Below are 25486 nucleotides of genomic sequence, written 5' to 3' on the forward strand. Positions count from 1 at the left end.
AAAAAACGCTGAAAAAAAACGCACAAAAAAACGCATCAAAACCTGCATTTTGGACACATCTGATTTCCTGCCAGAGATCAGTTTTGCTGCAGATTTCTGACGTAAATAAAACACATGTGGGAACATAGCCTTATACTTATCTGTGGCTGCCAAGACTCCGCGTCAGATGCTTACAATGCAGAACCCTGTGGCATGCTCAGCAGTGATTGGATCCGTAGAAGTCCTTCTCTCTCCTCCTTCAGCGCATGTGCCGTAGAAAATGTAAAAAAAATCATTTTTTTTCTGCTGGACACTAGTGATGGCAGAATTTTTTTTATATAGATTTATGGATGGTTGGCAACCAAGGTGATGTCACACCAGTTACCTGCCAAACAATTGTGATGTGACAGCATTTACCCGACTGAAATATTTGTGATCTGCTTATCAGATGGAAACATGTGAGATGTCACAGAAGCTCACCGATATTGGTACCAGTGTGCTGCCACTCAATTTATTTCATCTAGTTGCTGAAAGATACATGCAGTATTCACTGGCTGACAAAGAACTAAAAGGACCCCTGTGCAAGAACAATATCTGGCCCCTTTGCAGCCCAATAGCTCCTACAAATTCAAAATTACACCTGCTTTGGAGGTAGAAATGGGCCCCCTTACCTCTTGGGCTCCGGGGCCGCTGCACGGGTTGCACCATTGATATGTCCGACCCTGGCAGTATTAGAAGCTTACTAATAAAATGAATTGGCGACCATCCAACACATGAAAGCTTAAGTTGACAACAGTGGGAGACAAACTTGGTATAGTCTCATGTCCAAGACCCTAATAGGACATAAAGCAAAAGTTTGTTCAGATGGGACAGCCCTGTTAGATTGGAAAAAAGCTTGACTCATTAATTTCTTATCTTTTTTAGGTTTTCAAACATTAGATCATGAAGATCAGATTGCTTTGCTAAAAGGCTCTGCAGTTGAAGCAATGTTCCTCCGCTCAGCTGAGCTTTTTAACAAGAAGCTCCTTGACGGACACACAGACATCCTTGAAGAGAAAATTCGAAATAGTGGTAAGTAATGCCAAGAGAGGATGTCGCTGTTCACGAACTGTCCACATTGTCCTGCTCCACTCCCTGGTATGGTATATCATTTATATCGACACAGTGGACTGACTTGATTGCCCTGGTAATAAATCTAAAAAGCACATTTAGCAATCTGATCTGTCTTCCAGCTGTCTACCTGGAGCTGACATTTTTTTATTTTTTTGCTATTTGTGAGTATGTGCATTTATTCTTTGTGAAACATACGTTGCTATTTGCATAATAATATCCCGGAATTTGCGCTCCAGATCTTTTCAGATTCAAATGCTTTCATATATTTGCTAATTAATCTAATTACAGTTTCAAGGATGAGCTGTTGAATGAAAACGAATTACCATATTTTACAGACTATAACGACACTCCTGGCTATATGACGCACCCAGCTTTAGGCAACAGAAAATATCTCTAAGGCCTCATTCACACGTCTATGTTTAAACTCGTATGTGAAAATATGGTTCAGGTGTAATCAGTGCTTTGGATCAGTGTGTCATCAGTGTAATGTCCATAATGTTCATTTTTACCATCAGTGTTTTTCACGTATGGATAAAGAAAAATAAATTATAAAGCTTTTCCTATACTTTACAGTGTTATACATGTACGGCACACGGATGGCATCCGTGTGCTGATTGTCTTTTTCACAGACCCATATTGGCCCTTGTCATCTGTGCTGCCAGAAAAAAATGGACATGTCTCCATGTTTTTTGTACCACGGTGCAACACGGATGTGTGAATGAAGTCATACTGTGCATTCTCAACCTCCATTTTTTGCTCATTGCACCCAGAAGGTCCTCAGATCCCTCACCCCCAAATCTAGTGTAGAAGTTTGAGGCTTGTGGGCGAGTGTAAGTCACCACCTTGAGACTGGGGCTGAAGAAAGCTGAATCCTGTCTCAGTGATATGTGTGGCAAGAGCCCTTGATAAGGAGATTGGATTATCTACCAGGCACACTTGCTCCAGGCCAACAATGTGATGCAGGCAGGATTGCCAACTGAAGTTTGTATGTTTTTCTGGACAGGTGATAAAAAAAAATATTAGACAGCCAACATTTTTACGGACTCATTGTAAAACCGTAACAAATAATTAGGATTTTAAGAAGAAGACCTGTCAATAGGTCAAAAGTGGCAAGTTTCTGCTCTTATTTTATTCCCCTTGCTCCTGAGGGGAGTTAGGCTTGAGCTGCAGGTAGCCACCAGATACCACTCCAAGGGCAGCTCCCGGTACTGCAGCAGATGACCCAAGGGGTCAGGATTGCAGTCACGGACACAGACTCTGAGCCACTGGCAGGACAGGATTCGGAATCACAGGCAGACTACATGTTGGAACCTGTACAGACAACACAGATTCTGGGTCACCGGACAGGACGGACACTGGTCTTCTGGTACTGCTGGAGCGGTTTCAGGTACCGCCGGAGCGGTTTCAGGTTTAGGTACTGCCGAAGCAGCTTAAGGTTCAGGTACCGCTAGAACGGTTTCAGGTTCAATTACCGCTGGAGCGGCTTCAGGTTGAAATACCGCCGGAGCGGCTTCAGGTTCAGACAAGACGGGTAATATGAATAGATTCTGGGTTAGACAACACGGTTAACAAGAACAGGGACCGGGACCTGGCAAAAGACTAGTTGGCCCAACACAAACTAACCAAAGAGGAAGCGTTGCTCAGGCACCTCCATAGAAAGGAGCATGCCTTTAATACCTGATGCCTCCCAGCTATTGGCCGGGGGCATTTCCAGAGTGTGCGTGCTACCCCTTTAAAAAGCGGGGAGTGCGTGAACACACCACGCGCACTGCCGGGAGGCCTGCACGACGTGCTTAGACCCAGGGAAGCAGGAAGCCACGGCAGAGGGAGAACACACCGCAGAGCGGCCGGGGCGGTAAGTATGTTAGAGTCCCTGCCAGGAGGAGGGAGAGAGACCATGCAGGGATGCCGGCATTGCCGTTACAATAGTAATAATGGTAAATGCTTATCTAGTAGTTTAGAGATTTTTGGTCAATCTACCTCCCAGCAGCCAAGTTCAACTAAAGTCTCATTCAGACATGCGTGGCAATCGGTCCGAGCAAAGACCGCTAATGCATGGACTAGCAGCAGATCTCCCTACCCAAGTGTGACAGCATTATATATTTCTATGATGCTGTCACGCTCGGGTGGAGAGAAACGAAGCAAGTGCGTGCACTGCAGTCCAATCTTGGACCAATTTGCACAGATGTCTGAATGAGCCATAAAAGGAAGACAATGAGTGAAAGAGAGATGTCAGATTTGATACCAATTTTCGCATGTGCGTTACCATTGCATTCAGGTTTTTCATTCACTCTCATTGCCACAGGTGTACAAAATCCAGGCCCTACCCATACAGTCTGCCTTTACTAACATTTGTGAAAGGAAAGGTTGTTCTAAAGCGCTTATGGATACCAACGTGCTAATGTAACAGGATGCCACCAAGTCATGAAATTTCTTCTCTCCTAAATACTCCACAATCAACTCAATGGTATTATTGAAAAGTGGAAAGGAATTAGAATTGTTTAGGAACATCAGTAACTCATCCATAAGTGAAGACCACGTAAAGTTACAGAGTGGGGTCACTGAGTGTTGAGACTCAGCATTAAAGTTACCAACACTCTGCTCACTCACTAACTATAGAGTTCTAAAAAACAAAAAAACGTGAGCTTCATGGTATGGGTTTACATGGCCCTGCAGCTTCATGCAATCCTTACATTACCAAGCAGAACACCAAGAATTAGATGAATATGGTAAGGAACACTGCTACTGGACTTTGCATTGGAACAGGGTTCTGTGGAGCGACTTACCATACTTCTCTATCTGGCAGTCTGAAGGATGAGTATGAAATGTGAACATTATCTCCCTGGCCGCATTATACCAACTGCGAAGTTTGGTGGAGGATGACCCAATAGTTCCAATAACAGGAAATCTTAATGCTTCAGCATACCAAGATATTTTGGACAATTACTGTATTATGCATCCAACTTTATGGGAACAGCTTGGGGTGGCCCTTTTCTGTTCCAGGATTACTGTACCCAAGTACACAAAGCGAGGTCCATAAAGGCATGGTTGGGTGAGTTTGCTGTGGAAGAACTTAACTGATAACAAGGAAAGTAGAGGGCACCACCATAAATAAAGTTGGGATCTACTTATCACATACCCAATACAGAACAAGGAAAAGCAAGAAAAAAGAAGGTACGCAAAGACCAGGATCACCTCAGTAAAAATTATATTTATTTCTTTAATGTCATACAAGGCAACACAGAAACATCTTAAAACACTTAAAAAGCACAAATGGCCATAACAGTATTTCTGACCACAACACTATAGTGTTGAAGTCTAATCCACACGTCTATAAAATGGTACATAAGGAACCAAATAGAGAATAAGCCATTGTATTATAAATGTGAGATTCTGTCAAATAAAAGTCTGGAGTCTGCATTAAGGCTGTGTGCCCACGATGCGTTTTTTTAAGGTTTTCCGCAGCGGCAAAAACGCTGCAGAAACGCTTAAAAAACACATGGTAGAAGGTCTGCCATGTTCCCCAATGATAATCCGCATGTGCTGTGCGCATGCTGCGGAAATTTCCGCTGTGGGTTATCATTGCGGAAAAAAACGCAGCACTACCAATTATTTTGCGGGAGCGCTGCATTTTCGCCATTGACTTGCATTGGAATGCACGGAATCCGCATCACTGGATCTGTACATGCGGAATCCAAGCGTTTCAATGTGCGGTTGGTACCCGGGTGTGGAGGAGAGGAGACTCTCCTCCGGACCCGGGTACCATAGAACCTGTAAAAAAAAGAATAAAATAAAAAATAAATATTCTATTTACCTTCTGCTGGCCACCGGTCTCCTTGTCTTCGCTTGCCGGCAGCTCGAGGTGGACTGAAGGACCTGCGCTGACGTAATTTAGTCATGTGACGGCAGGTCCTTCAGTGTACCGCGAGCAGCCGACAAGCCAGGACGGAGCGAAGCAAGACTCCGGGGGCCATCGGAAGGTAAGTATAGATTTATTTTTTGACATTCTTTGGGGTCACACTATATAAATTCATGCCGTTTGCATGGATTTATATAGTGTGACCAAGTTGTCAAGCACTTTCCAAGTGATTCTAAAATCGCTTGGAAAGCGCTTGTCAACCCGCATGCGGAAATGCATGTGAAGAACGCTTCACATCCGAATGTCCCTGGCAGGAAAACGCATGTACAATCCGCATGTACAATCCGCATGCGTTTTTTCTGCCAGGGAGATGCAGAAATGCTCAGGAAAAAATCCAGAGCATTTCTGCATCATGGGCACATAGCCTAAGAGCACCAGGTGCTACACAGTTGCGCTGCTACAAAGTATGAAGTGAATACAATACTATACACAGTCTATATTCAATACGGATTCAAAATAAGTAACAGATGTGTCACACAAACAGTGTGCACTATTGGTACAGAAATAGTATCCTATGCTTAATAATATTAGATCTTATTATACCATGTAAACACCCAACATAGAAATAGTATATACTACTGGCACAATAATGATGACATGCACATAAATAATACAGATAAGGATATCAAGGCTTAAAAAAAGTAACTTGTTTAGACAGACATGGATAGGACACCCCATGAGTATCGCCACTCAGAACTGTGGCTTCATCAGGGGTAGATGTGTACATATCTAAACAGGTTTCCCGCTGGGAATTTCTGTAGAAGTGGAGCATGAATATTTTCTTCAGGCTCCCAACATCTTCCTTCAAGTACAAATCCCTTCCATTCGATTAATAAAAATGTTTTTTACTCTATCCTTCTTCAAGGCTAGGATAGTCTTCACCTTAAAGACATCCTCTGAGCTGATGGGAGCAGGCGTAGTATAAGAATCCTTGAAGAAGAAACTCAGAATGACCAGCTTCAGGAGGGACACGTGGAAGGAACTGGGTCCTTGCAAAGAGGCTGGCAGCTTCAACTTATAAGATACGGCACTAATTTGCTCGATAATTTCAAAGGGGCCGATGAAGCATGGACCAACTTGTAGGATGGGATCTTGAGACGGATGTATCTTACCCGCACCTTATCCCCTGAACGATAACAAGGTGGATCAAAGTGTCTCTTGTCTGTATGCCTCTTCATATGCTCAGACAATTTCTCTAAAGTGGCTTGGTGTCCGCACATATCTTCATGAAATCCTTTGGAGAGCATCGGCTGCTGGTACGCCAGAAGCGACGGACACCGGAAAAGGGATTCCTGGCTGTTACCCAAATACAACAAAGAATGGAGAGCTTGCAGAAGACTCACTTACATGGTTGTTATAGGAGAACTCTCATATAATCACAGAATGTTAGAGTTGGAAGGAACCTCCAGGGTCATCGTGTCCAACCCCCTGCAGGATACACCAAATCCATCTCACACAGCTATCTGTCCAGCCTCTGTTTGAAGATTTCCATTGAAGGAGATCTCTGCCCATGGTAAGAGCTTGACCCAATCTTCATGATGACCGCCAGAATCTGTATGTGAACTGAACACCTTGGTCAGATATGAAGTGAAGGGGAAACTCGTGAAGACGGAAGATGTGCTGGATGAATTTCTCCGCAATTTCCAGAGCGGACAGGAGGCCCGGCAATGGGGTAAAATGTGCCATTTTTGAGAAGCTATCCACCACTACCCAGATGATTGAGCAGCCCAAGGACACAGGAAGGTCCATAACAAAGTCCATGGCGATATGTTGCCAAGGTGTCGAGGGTACAGGAAGTGGTAAGAGTCGCCCGGACGTTTTGTTGTGGGCACAAGAAGTACAGGCGGAAACAAACTCCATGATCTCATTACATATGGTAGGCCAAAAATAGTGATGTGATATGAGCTGCAACGTCTTTCTCTGCTTGGCATGGCCGGCCACCCTGGAGGAGTACCCTCATTGCAGGACTCGCCTCTTATCCATTTCAGACACCAAGGTTTTTACTGGAGGAATTTGGGACAAGTTTACCGGGGTCACACTAGCAATATTGGACAATTAGATGATGAGTTGGGGTTCCTCCCCTTGGTCGGTGGGCAGGAAGGAGCGAGAAAGTGCATCAGCCTTGATGTTCTTGTCAGCTGGCTGAAAATGCAGAACAAAGTCAAAACAGGCGAAAAATAGCGACCACCTAGCCTAGAATTGATTCACTCTCTGAGCGAACTGCAGATAGGCCAGGTTCTTATAGTCAACGACTGAATGAACTGCTCCTTCGAGGAGTTATCAGTACTCCTCTAGAGCCATCTTAATTGGCAACAACTCTCGGTCGTCAATTGAATAAATGCGCTCCGGGACAGGAAAGGCCTTGGAGAAAAATCCGCCTGTAACCATATGACCGGAGGGAGACTTTTGGGTGAGAACTGCTCCTGCCCAAGAAGATGAAGCATCTACCTCCAGAAAAAAATGGTTTATTCACTTCCGGTCGATGTAATACTGGAGCGGAGGAAAAGGCCTGTTTCAGGAAGAAAAGTGCGCTCTCATCTTCTGGAGTCCATACCCTTGGATCGGCACCCTTATGAATCATAACACAGATGAGAGCAGTCCGGGACGAGAATTGCGGAATGAATTGACGGTAGTAATTGGTGAATCCTAAGGCTATGTGCCCACGTTGCGGAAATGAAGCAGAAAATTTCTGCTTCATTTCCGCATGTCCTCTCCCGGAAAAACGCATGCGGAATTCCGCACGCGTTTATCGCGCGCTTATCGCGCGTTTTCCACATGCGGAATTGCCTTGCGTTTTTAATGCATTGCACAAGGCAATTCCGCATGCGGAAACGCAAAATTAATGGACATGCTGCGGATTTTTGAGCGCAGCATAAACGCTGCGGAAAAATCTGCAGCATGGGCATAGAACTTGCGGATTCTCATTGGGGACAATGGGATGCGGATTACCAAGCGTTTTACAAGCGTTTCCGCTGCGGAGAATCCGCAGCAAAAACGCTTGTAATCCGCAACGTGGGCACGCAGCCTTAGAATCGCTGGATAGCCTTTACGCTAGCAGGGAACAGCCACTTGAGGAAGAAATACACTTTCAACAAATCCAGTGTGCCTACCCTAAGCGCGTTCCCTGGAGACCTACGCGCCATATGCATGTCCTGGGAAGAAACAGACGCCACAGGAGTGAGGGTGGGGAAAAGGAACAAACTGGCGTCCCTGCTGGGAGGAAGAAGGGGACCAGTGCATGGGTTCCGGCACTGTTCTAACACACTACACAATTGTTGTCTTCAGGGGCAGGAACACGACAGTCTGTCACACATATAGTTATGAAAAATAATACCTTATATACCTTACAGCATTATCTTGCTTATGGGTGTCAGATCTCATAATCTGACCCAGTATGTTGTGTTACTGTAGAAAGTTCTGCATCAAAACTGCAGATAACTGGAGTAGTGAATTGACTGTGTATATAGTGCCACCTAGTGGATTCATATGACATGGCGCAGGCTGTATACTTTACCATAATTTACATGCAGTTATTTGTTAAGAGTAGCTCCCTATTGTACATTTATATTGGGCTATACTATAACAAAGGTCATGCATTCACGCACATGTTTTTTTTTTCCTTGTTCTGCTAACAAAATATTTTTTCATTATATAGTTATTTTTGTACACAGGTTTTCCCCCACCTAGTATATTTAATTGACATTAAAATAAAGTATTAAAATGGATTCTGTATTTTGTTCTGATTATTTAAAATGTATGCTCTCAAACAAATGGGGCTACAATAACTGTGCATTAACTGTGCCATTCTTCCTATATTTGTATGTGTAAATATATCTATATACATAGAGATCTACAGTGCATTGTGAAAGTATTTGGCCCCCTTGAACTTTTCTACCTTTTGCCACATTTCTGGCTTCAAACATAAAGATATAAAATTCTAATTTTTTGGGGAAGAATCAACAACAAGTGGGACACAATCGTGAAGTGGAACGAAATTTGTTGGATATTTTAAACTTTAACAAATTAAAAACTGAAAAGTGGGGCGTGCAATATTATTCGGCCCCTTTACTTTCAGTGCAGCAAACTCACTCCAGAAGATCAGTGAGGATCTCTGAATGATCCAATGTTGTCCTAAATGACTGGTAATGATAAATAGAATCCACCTGTGTGTAATCAAGTCTCCGTATAAATGCACCTGCTCTGTGATAGTCTCAGGGTTCTGTTTCAAGTGCAGAGAGCATCATGAAGACCAAGGAACACACCAGGCAGGTCCGAGATACTGTTGTGGCGAAGTTTAAAGCCGGATTTGGATACAAAAAGATTTCCCAAGTTTTAAACATCTCAAGGAGCACTGTGCAAGCGATCATATTGAAATAGAAGGAGTATCAGACCACTGCAAATCTACCAAGACCTGGCCGTCCCTCTAAACTTTCATCTCAAACAAGGAGAAGACTGATCAGAGATGCAGCCAAAAGGCCCATGATCACTCTGGATGAACTGCAGAGATCTACAGCTGAGGTGGGAGAGTCTGTCCATAGGACAACAATCAGTCATACACTGCACAAATCTGGCCTTTATGGAAGAGTGGCAAGAAGAAAGCCATTTCTCAAAGATATCCATAAAAAGTCTTGTTTGAAGTTTGCCACAAGCCACCTGGGAGACACACCAAACATGTGGAATAAGGTGCTCTGGTCAGATGAAACCAAAATCGAATTTCTTGGCCACAATGCAAAACGATATGTTTGGCGTAAAAGCAACACAGCTCATCACCCTCAAAACACCATCCCCACTGTCAAACATGGTGGTGGCAGCATCATGGTTTGGGCCTGCTTTTCTTCAGCAGGGACAGGGAAGATGTTTAAAATTGATGGGAAGATGGACGGAGCCAAATACAGAACCATTCTGGAAGAAAACCTGTTGGAGTCTGCAAAAAACCTGAGACTGGGACGGAGATTTATCTTCCTAAAAGACAATGATCCCAAACATAAAGCAAAATCTACAATGGAATGGTTCAAAAATAAACGTATCCAGGTGTTAGAATGGCCAAGTCAAAGTTCAGACCTGAATCCAATCGAGAATCTGTGGAAAGAGCTGAAAACTGCTGTTCACAAATGCCCTCCATCCAACCTCAATGAGCTCGAGCTGTTTTGCAAGGAAGAATGGGCAAGAATTTCAGCCTCTCGATGTGAAAAACTGATAGAGACATACCCCAAGCGACTTGCAGCTGTAATCGCAAAAGGTGGCGCTACAAAGTATTAACTCAAGGGGGCCGAATAATATTGCACACCCCACCTTACAATTTTTAATTTGTTCAAAAAGTTTAAAATATCCAATAAATTTCGTTCCACTTCACGATTGTGTCCCACTTGTTGTTGATTCTTCCCCCAAAAATTTGAATTTTATATCTTTATGTTTGAAGCCAGAAATGTGGCAAAAGGTAGAAAAGTTCAAGGGGGCCAAATACTTTCACAATGCACTGTATATCTCTATATATAATTTATAATTTTTTTTTACATTTTTTAATCTGTCCATGGGAACCCCAGTTACAATAAAAACAACCATCTGTTGTAACATTAGTCATTGGCAGAGCTGACCTCTACTTGCCAGGGGGCACCTGCTAATCACTAGGTCAAATTGCACCACTAGAAAGAGTTGAATGTTGCTAAAGGTTTAAGTCAGGAGTTGATCCAAAACAGAAAAAATAGATATATGGTATAATATTCTTTTGGCTCTAATCTCAGTTCTGGTTAATATAAGTATGTAAAAAATATATATTTTTTAAAATTCACTCAAACTGATTTGTATGAAGAAAGTCCAGAAAAATGCTGATGCATCATTCCCTGCTGCAAGATTACAAAAAAAAGAGATTCTGATTTGGCTTTTATCCTAAGTCATATTGCACGACTCGTTAAAGGGTTGATTGTGACTTGTAGGATTGCTACTTCCAATAGGTGGCGCAATAGAGTACAAGTCCTCTTTTTCTCTGAAGAGACAATTTGCATATGCAAAACAAACCTAGAAATCTGAACTGGGATACAAATTGCATGCATGCAGCATGTAAGTGCATGTTCACACCTGGCCACTAAACAGAAACATAATAAATAAATACCCTGCAATAAATAAATACAAAAACAAAAATAGTGCATGAAAATAATATATTATTATGTTTATGTTTTTTTTAAATTACAGAACAGCACAACAATCTTGCGTGGCTGGAATCACACATGCAATTTTTGTGGCAGTTTTCAATTCCCTTTTTAGAGCCAAATCCAGGCGTAAATACAAAAAGGGAAAACAGGCTGTATCACAAATTAGGCTAACCAGTGCAAGTCTATGGGCCAATTCATTAAAGGGAATCTATCAGCAGGTTATTGCTATGTAATCTGAAGACAGCATGCTGTAGTTGTTAAAACGCAAACTAGGTGGTTTTGTTTGCTTGCAATGATTGTTTTAGCACCAAGAACTTATCATTGCTTGGACATAGCACTAGTGAGACCAAGTCAGACTCCACCCCCTTCTGTGTTAAGCAGCTCACTGTCTATGGACTTTGTACATACAGAGCTTGGTGTGGATGGGGTTAGCTGTCTCAGCACTGCTGCACTGCTAAAGCTATCATCTCTGTGTGAGAATGGCTGCACTCAGTAAACTAAGTGATATATAATCCTGCTGACAGATTCCCTTTAAGGTGTTTACTCTAAAATTTTGCCGTAAAACACATTAATAAGTCACAATTTTTTTGCGCTTGGAAGTTGAGCAAAAATAGTGACTTTTTACATATTTACGCCATTCCCAGCCAGTATGGTCAGAGCATGGATGGGATGAAGCAAGGCAAGTTCATGAACAGTTACACCATAGACTTGGATCAAAGTCAGACAAGTCGCCATTAATTTGTGACCAATCAGTCAGAAAAATTACACAGACAAGTGAACTAATCCATAGATTATGATAGGTAAAACTTACAGTATATCCGTGGAAAACACGGATAGTACTGGTATGAGAAAAACTGATGTCTGAATAAGCCCTTAAACCCCCCCCCCAAAAAAAAACAAAAAACAACTGAATCAAAAACCCCAATGGAATTTAAAAAAAAAAAAAACTGTATAAAACTCTCCTTAGGTCATTTTCACACTATGTTTTTACAGTGGTCAAAGTTTGTATTAAAGGGGTTGGCGGTGCAAATCGATAAGTCTGCAGTCACTCTGTGTGACTGCAGACTTATGAATCCCCCCAGCGCAATTCGCCAGTTTCTGACCCAGTACAGAGGGTATGTATGCGTTATACATACTCCCGGACATTGGGCGTGACCTCGCTCCATACAAGTGTATGGAGGCAAGGCCGCGCCCACTGGCCGGGAGTATGTATAACTCACACACTACCGTTCAAAAGTTTGGGGTCATTTAGAAATTTCATTATTTTTGAAAGAAAAGCACATTTTTTTTCAATGAAGCTAACATTAAATGAATCAGAAATACACTCTATACATTGTTAATGTGGTAAATGACTATTCTAGCTGCAAACGTCTAGTTTTTATTGCAATATCTACATAGGTGTATAGAGGCCCTTTTCCGACAACCACCACTCCAGTGTTTTAATGGTACATTGTGTTTGCTAACTGTGTAAGAAGGCTAATGGATGTTTAGAAATCCCTAGCACAAGTATGTTAGCCCAGCTGAAAACAGTTTTTGACCTTCCTTTGAGCTAGTTGAGAATCTGGAGCATTAAATTTGTTTGTTCTATGAAACTCTCAAAATGGCCAGAAAAAGAGAATTTTAATGTGAAACTCGACAGTCTATTCTTGTTCTTAGAAATGAAGGCTATTCCATGCGAGAAATTGCCAAGAAACTGAAGATTTCCTACAACGGTGTGTACTACTCCATTCAGAGGAGAGCACAAACAGACTCTAACCAGAGTAGAAAGAGAAGTGGGAGGCCCCGCTGCACAACTGAGCAACAAGACAAGTACATTAGAGTCTCTAGTTTGAGAAATCGACGCCTCACAGCTCCTCAACTGGCAGCTTCATTAAATAGTACACGCAAAACGCCAATGTCAACGTCTACAGTGAAGAGGCGATTCCGGGATGCTGGCCTTCAGGGCAAAGTGGCAAAGAAAAAGCCATATCTGAGACTGGCTAATAAAAGGAAAAGATTAATATGGCCAAAAGAACACAGATATTGGACAGAGGAAGATTGGAAAAAAGTTTTATAGACAGACAAATCAAAGTTTGAGGTGTTTGGATCACACAGAAGAACATTTGTGAGCAACTGAAAAACAACTGAAAAGATGCTGGAAGAGTGCCTGACGCCATCTGTCAAGCATGATGGAGGTAATGTTATGGTCTGGGGTTGCTTTGGTGTTGGTAAAGTGGGAGATTTGTACAAGGTAAATGGGACTTTTACTAAGGAAGGCTATCACTCCATTGTGTAACACCATGCCATACCCTGTGGACAGCGCTTGATTGGAGCCAATTTCATTCTACAACAGGACAATGACCCAAAGCACACCTCCAAATTATGCATGAATTATTTAGGGAAGAAGCAGGCAGCTGGTATTCTATCTGTAATGGAGTGGCCAGCGCAGTCACCAGATCTCAACCCGATTGAGCTGTTGTGGGAGCAGCTTGACCGTATGGTACACAAAAAGTGCCCATCAAGCCAATCCAACTTGTGGGAGCAGCTTCAGGAAGCATGGGGTGAAATTTCTCAAGATTACCGCAGCAAATTAACAGCTAGAATGCCAAAGGTCTGCAATGCTGGAATTGCTGCAAAGGGAGCATTCTTTGACGAAAGCAAAGTTTGAAGGAGAAAATTATTCTTTCTATTAAAAATCATTATTTCTAACCTTGTCAATGTCTGGACTATATTTTGTAATCATTTTGCAACTCATTTGATAAATAAAAGTATGAGTTTTCATGAAAAACACAAAATTGTCTGGGTGACCCCAAACTTTTGAACAGTAGTGTATATACCCTCCGGACCCGGCTTAGAAACCAGCGAGATTCATAAGTGTGCAGCTACACAGAGTGACTGCAGACTTATCGATTTTGACCGGACAACCCCTTTAAAGTGAAAGACACTTCAGCTCCTGCCAGTTTTTTTTTTATTTTTTTTATATTGCCAAAAGGTAGGAAGCCTTCAAGAAGTAAAACAAAACCAAATCATTATAAGAATCCTATATTCACACAAGACTGATCAAGGATTGTTTGGCAATTTATTGTATGTAAATTTCTTGATTTCTGATGCAATTCTAAGGTTATTATGAGCCTAATAGAAAATACAGGGGAACTATACAATAAGCACATTAACATGACTGATTCAGACTGTTTTATTCTAGGCTTACCACATGAGTACATCATTCCAATGTTCAATTTTTATAAAAGTCTTGGAGAACTGAAAATGATTGAGGAGGAATATGCCCTTTTGTCGGCAGTAGTTATTCTTACACCAGGTATGTTGTCTTTATAAACAAATGAAACACATAGTAATTATCAGATAAATATAAATGTCATAATACATTGCAACAATTAATATATGGTCACATGTGGAACTCACAGAAATATACCTTAAAAATAAACCAATTATTACAGGGGTGTTACATAGTGATTACTAGGCCTTTTGTGTGCATGGCACTATTGCCCAATATATGCTGTCTTTGCCCCTACACACCCTATGATATTCTATAGCACCATATCTATGGGGGTTGCACCTCCGTTGGCTGCCTATTACGCTCTATAACTACTACACTTGATTTTTATGCTTGTAGCACTAGTGCAATCCTATACCTTGTGGCCATTAAGACTTTTGTTTCTGTTATTTCACTCCAATGTGCATTTTTTAATGAATATTTAATAAATGATGTATTTTTAAGGAAATTTTTTGAGTTACTATTGTATAACTGTAGCTTTGTGCTTATCTAAAATACTCGGTGAGTTAGAATCACCCGTGGGAGATTTGTAGTAGAAACTTCTGCCAATAACTATATCATTCATCTAACTTATTTCTGCAGTCAGGGCCGGCGTCAGCACCCGGCGCACTTGGACAAGTGCCGGGGCCCTGGAACATCAGGGGGGCCCACTCGCTGTTGTGGCCCAGGTCGCTCCCCCAGCATCTGTGCAGGATCGCTAGTGCTGTTTCATTGCTGTCACTTTACCAGACATGGCAGCATGTAGTGCGCTGTGCAGGTGTGTCTGGTAGTAATGACATGGCAGGGTCGGCACTACACCTTTAATTGTGCTTGCGTGTTGCTCCTGCCACGTCATTACTAGCAGACACAGCTGCGCGCGGACATGCCTGGTAAAGTGAAGCCCATCAAAAAGCACCAGAGGTCCTGCAAAGCTGCTGGGGGAGCATCTGCGTACTGTGTGTGCGCGCACACGTCTGCGTACTGAGTGTGTGCGCACGCACGTCTGCGTACTGTGTGTGTGTGCACGCATGTCTGCATATGTGAAGAATGAGGGGGCAGGCTGGGCCCTGTGTTGAATACCTATATTTCTCAGCTGTATCTGTGCATCATGAATCGTAGTATGTGTTAAAGGGGTCCACTGAAACTCTAGAGCCCGGGACCCACGAAAACCTGGAGCCGGCCCTGTCTGCAGTATGTGCAGAATTTCTGCAACATATCTAACCTGTTTGAACTTATTCTTGCATGCTCCCTGTAGCAGTAGGAGTCATCCACTTTTAGGGTGCAGAAATGTTGCAGAAGATCTGCAGTATCAAAAACTTACCAAAAACTCATAGTGGGAATGCAGCCTTAATAAATTGTCAACTGGGCGTTACTGTTCCATTTGTCAAAGTGACATGTTCCTACACAGTGACGCTGTCAGCACAAACTAGATTGTTTCTGAGTATAGAAGGATACACACACATCTACTAACACCCTGTTGTAAAATTAGTGGAAATGCACTAAAAACGCATATGCATTTTTTACCTGAAGATTTTTTGCATTTAATGCAATTGTCTGGAAAAAAAAATGCACATAAAACAGTGTATTCGCAGAAGAAATTGACATGCTGCGGATTTGATATACGCACCACAAGTCAGTTTACACAGTGTGAAAAAAGAAGCACAGTGGGCGGGAGATTTCTATAAATCCCATCCACGGAAACGTGAGACGCAACAAAAATACACAATGTCAAAAACTCACTAAAAATTTACCATTGTAACACAGCCTCATACATTTCCAGAAGTGTAAATTGTACTATTATTTCCTAAAAAATAGCATGTCAGGAAAGCTCGCAACTGGGCAGTTCCTTTAATAAAAGCCATGGTTGTAATATTCATACTGGCCACCTCACTTTTCTATAAATGCAGTATGCAAGTGAATCTATGACCCTGCATGATTACACAGATGAATAAACTGTAAATATCGTTAAAAAATATAATAAGGAATTGTTCTACAAAATGCTAGAACAGATGTATTTTCATGGCACATAATAAATTCCATTAGCGTACCCCGTATATTTCAGATCAAGAATAGTGCTACAGACAAATGGGCATATTTATCAAAATTGTTTAATTCTTAGACTAGACGGTCTAAAAATGTGCCAGATTTATCATAGTGGTTTTGTGCGGTTTGATTATGCTTTCTAATTTTAAGACTGTCTAGTCTAAATTCACTGTCAGTCTAAGGTGTATGCCTGTTCATGAAGCAGGAGGGACAGACTAGTAGCGTACATCTCTGTGTGCCCATCGCCACAAATCTTTTTCCAGTCTCTGCTGGAGTAAGACTTCTGGCACAGAGAATGCCGCTTGTCAAGAATTTGATGAGCGACAATTGCCACACCCATGTCCTGCACCATCACTCTTTGCTGGGTGAAAATTGTGTGAGAACGGCAAAAGCTGCATATTTGTAGCGCAGTCTCCAGTTGCGCCAAAAATAATGCGACCTTTGGGCCTATAGACTAACCGGTTAACACCGTATGACGGGTACAGCACGTCATGGGCAGGTGTCAGTTCCTGCATCAGGATGTGCTATGTCTGTCATGGATTTAAACTGTAACTGTGTGAAAACACACAGTAACAGCACTGTGCTGGCTGTAGTCACTGACAGCTGACCGGCACGACTAGAGATGTGGGGACCAATTACAGCGGTCCCCGCCATCAGATCGCTGTAACAGACAGTCAATCTGACTGATCACAGCATGAGATTAGCAGGAGGTGCACTTCCCCGCATGATCACCGCTGGGAGCTCGGCTTAGCTGACGGTGGTAACAGCCAAGGCAAGTTCCCGCACCGCCCCTGGCTTATCAACCTTCCAGATGCTGCGATTGATAGCGATCGCAACCATTAGAAGGCTAAAGGAGGGCTCCCTCTCTCACCCCCACCGGCACCCCCACGACAAAATCAAGGGGAACCAATGGTTGTCATGGCACCCTGAGGTCAAACAATGACCTCCTGCTGTGCCAGGTATGGTGATCTGTTAGACCCAGCTATAGGCAGAGTCAAACAGGCGTTCTGCCAGTGTAATCTGACAAGTCTTATGCATTTCACATGTAAAGCGCCATGGAATAAATAGCACTATAATAATAATAAATAATAATAATAATTGCAGTACACTCTTTATTGGAATGAATGAGACCAGTGATCAGACAAATAAAAGTTAAAGTCCCTTAAAGGGATTAGGTAAAAAAGTAAAAAAAAAAAAAAAGAAAAAAATTGCAAAAATGATTAAAAACAAAAAATATTACACAAATAAATATGCATATTTATGTAAAAACAAAAATAAACCAATAAAGTGAACATATTTAGTATTGCCACGTCCAAAACTACTTGATCTATAAAACTGTCACACTATTTAACCCCTACAGTGAACACCGTAAAAAAAACTAATAAAAAATATGTAAAAAAACCTAAGCTTTATCATCATACCACTGAAAAAAAAACTGTAATAAAAACTCAATCAAAAAGTCGAATGCAAGTAAAAATGGTATTGCTGAAAACATCATCTTATACCGCAAAAAAGCAAGCTACCACATAGCTCCATCATTGGAAAAATCAAAAAGCTAAAGCTCTCAGAATACAGCAATGCAAAACCAATATTTTTTCAATAAAATTGTTTTTATTGTGTGGAAGTGGCAAAACATAAAAAAAATTATACAAATGTGGTATTGCTGCCGTAATTATACTGACCCGAAGAATAAAGCATCTTTATCAATTTTACTACAGGGTGTTTTTTTAATGTGTGAGAGCAGCCAAACAAAAAAAAAAAGATATAAACCTTGTATCACTGTAATTGCACCAACTCGAAGAGTAAAGTCACCTTAACACTTACACCGCACGAGGAATGGCATAAAAATTAAATAAAACCAATTCTTTACCTGCTGTTGATTTGTTTATTCTGCCTCCTAAAGATCGCAGTAAGGCTCAGCACACATTTATCCTGTGCTCTATGCTGAACACTTACACCGGGTTTTCCGTGTAAATCTCTGAAATATGTGATTCAGACAGAACTCCCGGCAGAAGATTCTCTATAACGAGGCAGATATAGGCACTGTGAACATTGTTTGGCCTGTGATCTGGTGGTGTCCATATTTTTTAGTCGTGCATAAAAGTGCGGTCGGCCACAGTTTTGTGTACCTCTTAAAATCCGGATACCGCCAAACAGAAGCCACAGAGTCCAGAGTTTTTCTGTTGCCTCATTAGTGAATGGATCCCTCGGGGGTTTCATCTGAATCATGTATTTTGTAGATTTAGATGGAAACCTCGATATAAGTGCCCCTCAGCATAGAACACAGGATAAATGTGAACTGGCCTAAAATGTTCTGTACCCCAACATTCCACTAATTAAAGCTTCTACTTAACCCACAAAAACAAGTCCCCACTCAGGTTCATCATCTGGTAACAGAAATATAGGGGATGTCCAAGTTACTGGTAGCACAAAGGCTCTGGAAAAGTGACATGGGTCCCATCAAAACAAATCCAGCAAAATCTGCGCTCACAGATCCTAATACCCCCTCCTCCTGAGCCTCACATTGTACCTAAACCGCAGTTAGCATCCACATGTTTGGCGTTACCGTAGCAAGGAGAGCCCACTTTATTTCCATGTTCATGAGAAGTTGTGTAACAAATTATGCGTTAAATTTTTCCTATTTCCCCTTGTGAAAAGGTGACCACGTTATAGTGGTAAAAATGTAATTGTTTTTTCATCATTTCCCAATGGTATAACATTTTGTGAAGCACATGTGGTGTCCTGACACCTCAGGGGCTCTCCCATTGTGACATGGCACCCTCAAACCATTCCAGGCAAATCTGCACTCTGACATGGTTCTACTTCCCTTCTGAGCTTTGCACTGTGCCTCAAAAGTAGTTTCCGACCATATATGGGGAATTGCCGTGCTCAGGAGAAATTGGGTAACAAATTTTATGGTCCATTTTCTCCTATTAGCCCTTTTGAAAATTAACCCCTTTACGACGACGAGGTCAGTAATAGTGCGTAGCTGCGCCCTGGGCCTTATGGACCAGCTACGTACTATTACGTGTGCTACGATTGCGCCCGCACACAAGCAGTGCGGGGTGATCGCCACCGGGTGTCAGCTGATTGTCACAGCTGACGCCCAGTGCTATGTGCCAGGAGCGGTAAGTCACAGCATTCCGGGAGCAAGGGGAGGTAAGCGCCAATACTTACCTCCTCTATGGTGTCCCACGCTGTCTGTGTCGGGTCCCGGATGTTGCCATGGTGACCCAATGTCGTTATGACGACATCCGGGTCACCAGGAGGCAAGAAGTTACTTTGGTCATGCACAGTGCGCTACCAAAGTAACTTCTGCATGCAGCACTGACAGGCTGTATATAGCACAGAGATGCTGCTGCATCTCTATGCTATATAAGCGATCAGGCTGCAAAAAGTGAAAGTCCCATAGTACAAGTAAAAAAAAGTGTCAGAAAGTGAAAAAAAAAACACTTGTAAAAATATTTTTTTAAAAAATGAAAAAAATAATCCCCAAAACATAAAATTCTACTGTACCCATAAATATTATGAAAAAAAAAAAAAGACCAATAAAAGTACACATATTTAGCATTGCCGTGTCTGGAACCACCTGACCTATAAAACTGTCCCACTAGTTAACCCTTTTAGTGAAAACTAAAAAAAATAAATAAAAAACGATGCTTTATCGTCATACCACCAAACAAAAAATGGAATAAAACGCGATCAAAAAATCGAATGTAAATAAAATGGTACCGCTGAAAACATCATCTTGTTCCGCAAAAAACAAGCCAACATACAGCTCAATCAGCCGAAAAATAAAAAAGTTATAGCTCTCAGAATAAAGCGATACAAAATTATTTTTTCTATAAAATAGCTTTTATTTTGTAAAAGCGCCAAAACATAGAATAACAATATAAATGTGGTACCACTGTAAACCTACTGACCCGAAGAATAACGCTGCCTTATCAATTTTACCACACGCGGAACAGCATAAAAATAAACAAAATAAACAATTCCTGAATTGTTGGTTTTTGTCTATTCTGCCTCCCAAAAATCGGAATAGAAAGCGATCAAAAATGTCACGTGCCCAAAAATGGTACTAATAAAAACGTCAACTTGTACTGCAAAAAAAACAGCCCTTACATGACTCTGTCGACCGAAATATGGAAATATTATAGCTCTCAAAATATGGCCATGCAAAAACTAGTCTTTGCAAAAAAAGCATCTTTTAGTGTATGACAGCTGTGAATAATAAAAACCTGATATAAATCTGGCATCGCTGTATTCCCATCCGACCCGAAGAATAAAGTCGTCTAATCACTTATACCGCACGAGGAAAGGCGTAAAAAATAAACGCCAGGGTAACTTCCTAACAAAAAAACATTTTGGTTCCAAAATTGTGCTGATATAAAGTAGACATGTGGGAAATGTTATTTATTAACTATTTTGTGTGACATATCTCTCTGATTTAAGGGCATGAAAATTCAAAGTTAGAAAATTTCAAAATTTTCGCCAAATCTCCGCTTTTTTCACAAATAAACGCAAGTCATCTTGAAGAAATTTTACCACTATGATTAAGTAGAATATGTCACGAAAAAACAATCTCAGAATCAGGGGGATCCATTGAAGCGTTCCAAAGTTATTACCTCATAAAGTGACAGTGGACAGAATTGTAAAAATTGGCCTGGTCATTAACGTGCAAACCACCCTCGGGGGTAAACGGGTTAAAACAACATTTTAATGACAAAAATGTAATTTTTAATTTTCACAGCCCAATGTTATACAATTCTGTCAAATACCTGTGGGTTTAAACTGCTCACTACACCCTTAGAGGAATTCTTCAAAATGTGTAGTTTCCAAAATGGGGTCACATGTGGGGATTTCTGCTGTCTTGGCATCTCTCTCAGGGGCTCTGTCAATGTGACATAGCGTCAAAACCAGGTGAGGAACAATCAGAGAAATGGTATAATAGAAACAAGTCACCAATTCTGTATTTATCACCCACGCCTGGTTTTGGCTTCCACTCCTGAGAAAAAATACTGACCAAATACTGATAGTGGGGCCATGGCCTTACCCTTGTGAAAGTGAAAAATTTGGGCCTAAAACAACATTTTTTAGGGAATAAAACTAATGTTTCATTTTCACAGTCCAAGGTTTTAAAATTCTGTGAAAAACTTGTGGGGTCAAGGTGCTCACTACACCTCTAGATAAATTACTTAAATGGGTGTAGTTTACAAAATGGGGTCACTTGTGGGGAAGTTTCCACTGGTTAGGCACATAAGGAGTTCTGCAAACACGACATGGTCTCTGCTGTAAATTCCATCCAATTTAGCGCTCGAAAAGTCAAATGATGCTCCTTCACTTCCAAGCCCTGCCATACACCAAAACAGTAGTTTTCCACCACATATGGGGTATCGGCGTACTCAGGAGGAATTGCACAACAAATTGTATGGTCCATTTCTCCTGTTACCCTTCTGAAATTTAAAAATTTGGGGCTAAAGCAACATATCTGTGGGAAAAATTTTAATTTTCATTCTTTCTTCCACATTGCTTTAATTCCTGTGATGTACATAAAGGGTTAATAAACTTCTGGAATGTGGTTTTGAGCACTTTTAGGGGTGCAGTTTTTAAAATGGTGTCACATTTGGGTATTTTCTGTCACATATGCCCCTCAAATTCACTTCAAATGTGCTGTGGCCCTTAAAAAATGGTTTTGCAAATTTTGTTGGTAAAATGAAAAATTGCTCATTAACTTTTAACCCTTCTAACTTTCTAACAAAAAAATATGATTAAAAAAATCATGCAGATGTACAGTAGACATGTGGTACATGTTAACTATTTTGTGTTGTCTATCTGATTTAAGGGCATAAGAATTAAAAGTTTGAAAATTTCAAACTTTTCTATTTTTTGTCAAATTTTTTATATATTCATAAATAAATGCAAATCGTATAGACCAAAAGTTAGCACTAACATGAAGTACAATGTCTCACAATCACTGGGATATGTTGAAGCATTCCAGAATTATTACCTCATAAAATGACACTGGTCAGATTCGAAAAATGAGGCTCAGTTATTAACTTACAAAGTTGCTCGGTCCTTAAGGGGTTAAACGTCTGGGCTGTTCTGCTCATACTCTGCAGTGACATTTAAAACATCACTGCATAGGAGTGCAGCTATATGTGATCATATACAGTGGGGAGAATAAGAATTTGATACACTGCGGATTTTGCAAGTTTTCCCACCTACAAAGAATGTAGAGGTCTGTCATTTTTTATTGTAGGTACACTTTATTGCATGAAATAAGTATTTGATCACCTACTAACCAGTAAGAATTCTGGCTCTCACAGACCTGTTAGTTTTTCTTTAAGGATCCCTCCTATTCTGCACTCATTACCTGTATTAGTTGCCCCTGTTTGAACTCGTTACCTGTAGAAAAGACACCTGTCCACACACAACCGCTCCATTGCCAAGACCAAAGAACTGTCTAAGGACACCAAGGATAAAATTTTAGACCTGTGCAAAGCTGGGATGGGTTATAGGAGCAAGCAGCTTGGTGAGAAGGCAACAATTGTTGGTGCAATTATTAAGAAATGGAAGAAACTCAAGATGACTGTCAATCTTCCTTGGTCTGGGGCTCCATACAAGGTCTCGTCTCGGGACGTAAGGATAATTCTGACTAAGGGCAGGAATCAGCCCAGAACTACACGGGAGGACCTGGCCAATGACTCTCAAATATTACCGTTAGTGACACACTACACCATCATGGATTAATATCTTGCAGGGCACGCAATGTCCCTCTGCTCATGCCAGCATATGCTCACACCAGGCCCATTTGAAGTACGCCAATGACCATGTGGATGATCCAAATGAAGCATGGGAGAAGATAATTTGGTCAGATGAGACCAAAACAGGACTTTTTGGTATCAACGCCACTCGTCATGTTTGGAGGAAGAAGGATGAGTACAACCCAAATAACACTGTCCCAACTGTGAAGCATGGTGTGGGAAACATCGAACTTTGGGGGTGCTTTTCCGTCAAGGGGACAGGACGACTGCACAGTATTGAAGAGAGGATGGATGGGGTCATGTATTGCGATATTTTGGCCAACTACCCCCTCCCCCACTAAGAACATTAAAGATGGGTCGTGGCTATGTCTTCCAGTCTTCCAGCATGACAATGACCCGAAACACTCAGCCAGGGCAACTAATGACTGGCTCTGTAAGAAGCATTTCAAGGTCCTGGAGTGCCATACCCAGTCTCCAGACCTGAACCCAATAGAAAATCTTTGAAGGAAGCTGAAACTCAATGTTGCCCAGCGACAGCCCCGAAACCTGAAAGACCTGGACAAGATCTGTATGGAGGAGTGGGCCAAAATCCCTGCTGCCGTGTGTGCAAACTTGATCAAGAATTACAGGAAATGTCTGAACTCTAATTGCAAACAAAGGTTTCTGCACCAAATATTAAGTCCTGTTTTTCTATTGTATAAAATACTTATTTCATGCAATAAAATGCAAATTAATTATGTAAAACTCATACAATGTGATTTTCTGGATTTTTTTTAGATAGTCTCTCACAGTTGAAGTGCACCTATGGTAAAAATTACAGACCTCTCCATTCTCAGTAGGTGGGAAAATTAGCAAAATCGGCAGTGTATCAAATACCTATTTTCCCCACAGTAGATGCGAAAACGGGGATCCAGCTGTAAAAGTTATTCCGTCTTTGCCTTCTTGTTCACTGTACACACAGCTCTAAACAAACATTTTGTATGCAGTAATAGGAAGTGCTGATGCTGCTTCCTCCTACATACACATGTGATTGCTATGTATAGTGAGGAAGCAGGAGCTGCTAGGTCATAGGAGACCTAGACAGCTCTGCTATGCAGCCAGGAGGCTGAATTTCCCTTGTAAATGCGGCTAATATACCAGCCCCAGTTACAAGGGAAGAAAGATCAAAATAAAAATACTTTAAAATTTAAATGTATTGTCCCACAAAGGTCTTTTAAGTCCTAATGGGGGGCAGAATGTGTAAAATAAATGAAAAAAATAAATAAATAAAAAAAAGACACTGTCAATCTAAATTTGCTTTTACTAGCCCTGCAAAAAAAAAGAGAAAATATGATAAAAATGAAATCCTATGCATCATGAAAAAGCAAGATGCAAAAATTATTTGAATATCCAAACGAGAACATTTTTTTTTAGAGCTTTTTAAACCATATATACAAAAAAAACTTAACGGGAGTAAGTGGCCCAGTCAAGACAGTATTTTGGTACAGAATTCTGGTGCATTTAGCTTGATAATTCTCCCCCAATGTTTGTTGATTCTCATTGTTGTTACCGTTATTCGCAAATGTTCAGAAGATGAATTATGCGCCGTCATGCATTTCTAACATTCCAGTTATCTGTGTGGTGGTGACATTTACTCCTTTATATATTTCACCATTCATTGCAGATCGACAATACATCAAAGACAAGGAGTCGGTGGAGAATCTTCAGGAGAGCTTCCTACATATTCTAGAAAAGTTGTGCAAGCAGCATCACCCTAACAACCCTCAACACTTTGCTCGGCTTTTGGGGCGACTCACTGAGTTAAGGACATTTAGCCATCACCATACAGACATGGTTATGTCTTGGAGAGTCAGAGATCACAAATTTACTCCCCTCCTTTGTGAAATCTGGGATGTGCAATAATGAAGATGTTTTTACCCAAAAACTGTAACTATCTGTATTTTTGTCACCTATAAACTAGACCTGATCAGCATTCTAATGGATATAAATATATTTAAATACATGAGTAATTAACATTAATGTTGTATGCATTTGTATATAGAATACACGTGTCTTTGTACAACTATTTTGTGTCAATTTGGAGTGATGAAATATAACACATGAACCATTAATACACATGACATAATTTACATAATGAATAATGTTAGTTTTTTTTTCTTCTTTGAAATGGACAAATTAGGAGTTAATCCATCTGTAGGGATTTGTTCCAGCAGACCGCAAGTATTTGTAGGTTCAGACCTCAGATTTGTATTAGGAATGTTTCCGAACA

General features: G+C 41.1%; 1 protein-coding gene across 3 annotated transcripts in view; it reads left to right on the forward strand.

Annotated features, from left to right (window-relative positions):
* NR1H4 (nuclear receptor subfamily 1 group H member 4) overlaps positions 1–25279 on the forward strand; it is a 231042-nt gene extending 205763 nt beyond the window's left edge. For all 3 annotated transcript variants that reach the window (XM_073651456.1, XM_073651458.1, XM_073651457.1), the window contains 3 exons: positions 904–1050; positions 14342–14455; positions 24881–25279. In XM_073651456.1, coding sequence (XP_073507557.1) covers positions 904–1050; positions 14342–14455; positions 24881–25119 — 500 coding nt within the window. In that variant the 3' untranslated portion in view covers positions 25120–25279. The remainder of the gene's footprint in view (positions 1–903; positions 1051–14341; positions 14456–24880) is intronic.
* Positions 25280–25486: the final 207 nt, after the last annotated feature.

Source organism: Phyllobates terribilis, unplaced genomic scaffold (genome assembly GCF_046119375.1).
Source record: "Phyllobates terribilis strain yellow unplaced genomic scaffold, ASM4611937v1 Scaffold_11__3_contigs__length_659146591, whole genome shotgun sequence".
NCBI classification, from domain to species: domain Eukaryota; kingdom Metazoa; phylum Chordata; class Amphibia; order Anura; family Dendrobatidae; genus Phyllobates; species Phyllobates terribilis.